Source organism: Triticum aestivum, chromosome 5D, assembly GCF_018294505.1.
Source record: "Triticum aestivum cultivar Chinese Spring chromosome 5D, IWGSC CS RefSeq v2.1, whole genome shotgun sequence".
In the NCBI taxonomy this organism is placed as follows: domain Eukaryota; kingdom Viridiplantae; phylum Streptophyta; class Magnoliopsida; order Poales; family Poaceae; genus Triticum; species Triticum aestivum.
In genome coordinates, this window is record NC_057808.1 from 123,447,976 (window position 1) to 123,454,052 (window position 6,077).

A 6,077-nucleotide genomic window follows, 5' to 3' on the forward strand; every position below is an offset into this window, starting at 1 on the left:
TATTGAGTGACCGTATCGAGCGTATTTCTAAGTTCAGTGACCGTATCGTGCTTCGGTCGCAACTATAGTGACCATGAGTGTATTTATCTTTTAAGGCTTTAAGCAGATGGAAAATGTTTGTCAGCTTCACTCGTTTTTCCGAGAAAGCGCAAAAGCCTTACGGTTCCCATGCATTGATTGATACTCCCTCTGTAGTGATCTAAACACTTTTATATTTCTTTAGAGAAGGAGTAGAAAAGAGTTGGTACAAGAGCTAGATAAAGTCACACCTAAAATTACAAGCCCACCAGGGCCACAGCCAAAGCTTACAATGTCACAAGGCATCGTCGCTCAAACTTTTCACGCCAACCGTCGTCCATTGCCTGCTTCTGCGTTGATCTGGTCGAGCCAGGCTGTGTGAGGGTTGTAGCGTGTTTGATGCACATAACTATATGTCCCCCGCAAAAAAAAAAAATGTGATCTGGTCGAGCCATGCTGAGTTGAGGGTTGTAGCGCGTCTGGTGCACATAATTCTATATGGAGTAATCTCTATTTAACCGTGCAAAAAAAAAAGAGAGCGCTCGGATATCTCTATGTGGAGGAAATCAGAATTGTTGGATCTCTTTAATAAATGGGAAAAGCTTATCGTCATCCGGCGGATCGTAGTGGCCGCGTCCGCCACCTCCGCTGCATGACACGCGTCCAATTGATGGCTTGCATTTGCCGTTCTTTGTTGAACGCGCTTCCGAAACAGAGACTATGTTTCAGAAACATATGCGGTGTTGCAATGGTCTATGATGGATCTAGTTTTTGCAACAAAACCTCCATTGCAGAAATTTTCTGCACCAAGACCTCAGTTGCAGAAAAAAATGCAACAAAACCCTAGTTATATTTTTTTCGCGACAAAACAGTCGCTGCAAAAAAATTCTACGACAAGACCTATGTTACAGAAATAATTCCGCAACAAGACCTGTGTTGAAGTTCTGGAGGCACGCTTGGCTCGCCTGATGCGGCAATCTGATGGCTCGCGAGCCGGCTAATCTTTCAAAAATATCAGCCGGCGGACGCGTAGCAGGCCCCTTAATAAATTGTGTATAAAAGAACAAAAATTGCATTATATCACAACTACTCTATCGCAAGGTCATCGTTTGGCGGCTTAGAATGACATTCCGTTTCTCTTCTTCTACAGTCAGCGTGATATCTCGTATGATCATGGTCACGACAGAAATAATGGACACTCATTGTGGCCACAAAAGGCAGTGCAGACAAATGCAGAAAGACAATCACATAATCAAGCTGAATTTTGTTATTCGAACCACAAAATCGAACAAAGTTCACACCCCACCAAAAACTAATCAGAGAAATATACATGACGGCTCCGGCACCATATGGCATTGACGTATACACAGCAAAAGCTATACAATAAACATCATATGAAATATCGTATATTGTCCTAGCATAGCATGATGCTCCTTTTTCCCTACTTCTTTGCCCACGGTTTCAACGAGAGGACGATGACGAGTACGATGATCAGCAGGATGATGATCGCTATGCAGGTCCATTTCCGCGTGTTTTTTTGCAGGACCCTCGCCTTCTGAAGGAGGTTTGTTCCAGTCTGAACATGCTCCACTGCACCTGTAACCTGAGGCAGCAGACATGATCAGAAAAAGTCAGGAACAAACTGAAGCTTGCAGAAAAGTACTACAATGCTGGAAAAGAATTATATGAAATGGACCAATCTTCCCTACCTGCACTTCGATGTTGTTCAGGATCTCGCCTTGCGCCTCAACCAGTACCGACAAGTCGAGGAAAATCTGCATTTGGCGGATACCAGGTGAACTGATGATGCCCAGGCTTTAAATTTCCAATTCTGGAAGAGTGCTCATGCATTTAGTCATTTACCTGCTGCAGCTCAAGGAGCTTAGTCTCGATCTCTTTCACCATGTCATGCCGCTCCTGGATCTCTTGGAGTGTGTCGAGCACCTGTGAATGCAGGAGATTCAGGTCAAAACATGCATTGCTGTTGGTACTAGAACTAAACAAGGCAAAGAGTTATCACCCTTCCACGCCCTTGTTCCTGAATAGCTCTTTGAAAAATTTGCTCACTGTCGCCTGTTTCTATCAGCTTGTCAATAGTCTGAAAAAATTGACACGATGTTAGCAACATACAGTATGCGGATTCGCTTAGTGATTGTGGCTTGAAGTAAATGAGAGTAGATGGATATTTATACCTCTTCATCAGCACGCTCGCCCGTTACTGCTCATTGGAAATTTGCAGAGTGAAAGATAAAATAAGTCAGCTCAACTGAAATGCAAAAGGGCTGGCATCATGGTGAGAGTTAAGGGCAACAGACCGGTGAAAACACGCCGCTCTACAACTTCCCTGTACTCCGTCTGGATTGCTTCTCTTAGTGTCTGAAAACATATTTCATAACATGCTCATTTACCAGTAGCATGTATGGTCACATAGTAGTATAAACTGACATTTTGAAGCGCTTTTCAAGCTTTATCGGACTACTAAATGTTAGACAGGCCAACTAAAGGTGGTTTGTGTTTAGCTTTCGCCTTTTTGATACAATATGGGCTATTTAGTAGCAGCAGTTACAGTCTATAAGCAAGAAAATAACATATTTAGCAGGTAGACTCTGTGCAAGAGTTGATGAAATGCGTACCTGAAACTCTGATATGCGTTCTCTCAACCTCATAGTCAATGTACTGCACATATGATTATTATGAAGTGGAATCAATAATGCAAAAACTAGAATAGAAGTGAAAAGAAAAACAAGCAAGAGGATGACAGAAGGAGTATACATTGTCACTGAGGTCCGAGATCGGTCCACACTTGATCCCTTGTGAAAGACCGGCTTTTCTCTGTTTGCAAGATTCTTGAAAGAAATCAGAGGAGCGTGTGATTAATTATAGTGGAGAATTGCATACATCAAATCTATAAGCATAGCGGAATACTATTGGATTACTATGCGTACTTCTCATGCATTAGTTGGTAAAAGTCCTAGGCATAGCGCAAAATAGCTCACCTCTTTATTCAATTGCTGAAGTTTTGATTTTGTGAGCCGTGCAACCTTTGTCACTTCATTAACATCCTTCTCCATGCGCCTTTTGATATCTGCAATTCATAAAAAAGGAACAAATTGGAAAAGAAATTGGAGAAAGGGAAATCATGTTTGCCCTCTCATGTTTGGAGAAAACAATCAAAATTAGTACCTTTCATAGCTGATGCCTTAGTGACAATTTTTGATTCCTCGTTTGAGTTCTACATAAAGATCCAAGACTGTTATAGAGATGGATGTCATGATTGTTAAAATAACCGTTCAATTAAACTGGTTTGGGGGACAAATAACGTTATTTAAGATCAACTTATTTGCATTCTTGTTATGACAGAAGCCGGTATACTCTGAATGAAAAGGAAACAGCACTCGATTGACAACATATAGGCATATGGCCATATGTGACACCTGACAATATAGAAAGCCACAAACTCTGAAGTACTACTGAGGTTTAGTGGTCCAAACTCCTATAAGAGACCCTATATTTGAACTTAGATAAATTGAACAACTCCAATTTGGTACTCTTACTCACCTGAAGATCCTTCAGTAGTTTTGTCAACGTCTCAAGCAACTTATCAATCTCCCTGACCTGAATGTCATAATAACACAGAGCTCAACTCACAAGAAGAAAACCATGCCACATGAATTCTACCGGCTATGCCCACACACAAAGAGACTCGAAAATACAGAAAAGGAAAAGGAGGCACCTGTTCATAGAAGCCATCGAAACCTGGCTGTGCGGAACCCGACAGGTCGCCTTGCAAACCTAGCTCAATATCGACATTCCCCGGGGGCCGTTCCTCCTTGTTGAGCTCAAACGAATTCTGTTAAATTGGCAAATGTAATTATGGAATTACTTTTCAGTGTTACAATTTATAAACGCAGAGATAGTACCTTTTACCAAAACTCACTGAAGAACAGTTAAAAAAAACTCACTGAAGAACGAACTATCTGGAATCAAGGCATGGGGAAAGAAACTGAAGGTTATTTTTTGTGTTACCCTCCACGCAGAAAATAAGAGATTTTTGGAAACTTATGTTGTCTTGAAGAATATATCAACGTGTCCATGACAAATGGTCAACAAAATTTAGCAGTGCAAATGATTCCTCTTCGCCTTGAAATTCCCAGTGTCAACAAGATGCTCAATTCCACGAAAGATCTAAAGACTGAACTTTCCAAAAATAAACATCTAAAAAGTTTAACAAACATCAACTCAGCAGTACATCTAGTTGTAGTAGGGACGCAGTTTATCAAGGCCGATCCAGCCACGAACTAATCCTAAGCATAATCCAAGTCTTGACACAACAATTCGGTAAATCCTCGCAAGAACTCAAAGTTGGCTAAAGGAAAACAAGAACCCCATGGCAGGACCTCTTAATTTCACATTTACGCCCCTAAAACCACCGCAAGAATCAACGATTAACACGAAGATAAACAGCAGGGAAAGAGATCGTACCGAGAGGAGGTTGCGCATCCTGGAGAGCGGCGACCGGCGAGAAGGCGCGGAACTGCTCCACGAAATCGCAGACAAATTTCGCGGGGAAAGAGAGACAGGAGAGGTGGGCGGGTTCTTGGAGACCGGAACAGATCGGGGAACGCGGCTTTTATTATCGGTGATTTTGGGTTGAAAAGAAGGAAGGTTCGCGTCTGGAGAGGAAACAATCAAATGAGAGAACTCGTCTGGGGTTTATTGCCTGCGAAAGGAAGGAGAAGCGAGGCCTGTAAGACTTGGCATCCGCTGTGGCTCAGCACAACACCAGACACCATTTTTGGGTGACCAATGGATGTTGTGCAAGGGTTTCTTCTTCTTTTTATTTTCTTTTCTTCTGTTGACAGAGATGGGTCTAACAGAAAACCCCATTTTTTTGTGCGTAAGATAATCTGAACATATGATAGTTTTTTTTAAATCAACATGTTCTATCTTAGAAATAATACATTATACTATTAAAAAAGAGACCATTCAGGACTACCACCATGAGCCACTCAGGACTCGAGCCCGGGTGGGCTAGCTCGCTCCTTGCGAGCCTAGCCAACAGGGTGACACCTGTTCTCAACAATACATTATATGAGACGTCATCTTTCTTTAACGCATCCTATTTTAATTAATTTAATCATCACATACTTTTATATGCTTGGGAGCATTAACTTCAAGTGAGCTTCTTCATTAGGGTGCTCCCAATGCATTAGCTCTTAATTTGTCATCCTAGGTGATAATAAATTAGAGACAATCACCCTATTGCATTGTCTCTTAATTGTTGTTTCTAAGTGATGCTGCGTTTGATTAGTTTATGGATCATATTTTGTTTTTTACGAATAAGGTTTGTGGATCACATATGCATCTTAATATTGTGGCATAGTTGTAAAGAAGAGCGAATGAGGAAAACATAGGAAAAGAAGATGCACCGGATCAAAACATTAATTACATTGTGCAGAGAAACATGCTAAGGCCCATATCTTTGCTAAGCTACATCTCCCTTCTCTTTTTTCTTTAATTGGTGTGCCCCGTCTATATTTTGCCTATAAACTCATGCTAAGAAATTAGCATTGAGAGCGCCCTATGGATATTATAACTGCAGCTATTGTAGTTATCTTATTTCCAACAACAACAACAACAAAGCTGCCTAAAGTATATGGCGAAGCATAAATGGTTATATCTTTCAATATATTTTGTCTAGTTACATCATATGGGGCAAACTTTCAAGAAGGAGATGCATTTCGGTAATCATAAGACAGAGAGAAATACCTATCTAGGACTGCAAAATTGGCTTTTCTGTAAAAAGAAGTACATACATGTTTCCCTTATATATACATTACATTAATCTATTTGCCTATTATTTCTGTTGAAAAAAATGTTTTGCCTTTTGCCAACCCGACTATCGGAATCGAGCCAACATGCTTCAAAAAACGTATTGATGCATGGTTGATGATTTGCATGATGAAACCAACATGCCATGCAAATGCTAATGTTTTTTTCGAAAACAAGAATAATAACTCTTACCTTTGCGTCAATTGGTGCGCACAAGCCATATAGTA

At 40.8% G+C, this 6,077-nt stretch overlaps 1 protein-coding gene across 2 annotated transcripts; it reads right to left on the bottom strand.

The window, feature by feature from the left end:
* Positions 1-1,267: 1,267 nt before the first annotated feature.
* LOC123119835 (syntaxin-132) lies at positions 1,268-4,816 on the bottom strand. Of its 2 annotated transcripts, XM_044539782.1 has the most exons (13): positions 4,501-4,812; positions 3,752-3,868; positions 3,577-3,633; positions 3,202-3,250; positions 3,015-3,103; positions 2,791-2,864; positions 2,652-2,694; positions 2,334-2,394; positions 2,211-2,236; positions 2,039-2,116; positions 1,882-1,962; positions 1,728-1,793; positions 1,268-1,621 (listed from the first exon to the last, which is right to left on the bottom strand). In XM_044539782.1, exons 1-13 carry the CDS (start codon positions 4,516-4,518, stop codon positions 1,460-1,462), a joined length of 921 nt encoding a protein of 306 aa, XP_044395717.1. In that variant the 5' UTR covers positions 4,519-4,812; the 3' UTR covers positions 1,268-1,459. The 2 variants fall into 2 exon arrangements, with proteins under 2 accessions (XP_044395717.1, XP_044395716.1); XM_044539781.1 differs by having other exon boundaries at positions 2,652-2,864; positions 4,501-4,816.
* Between the last annotated feature and the right edge of the window lie 1,261 nt (positions 4,817-6,077).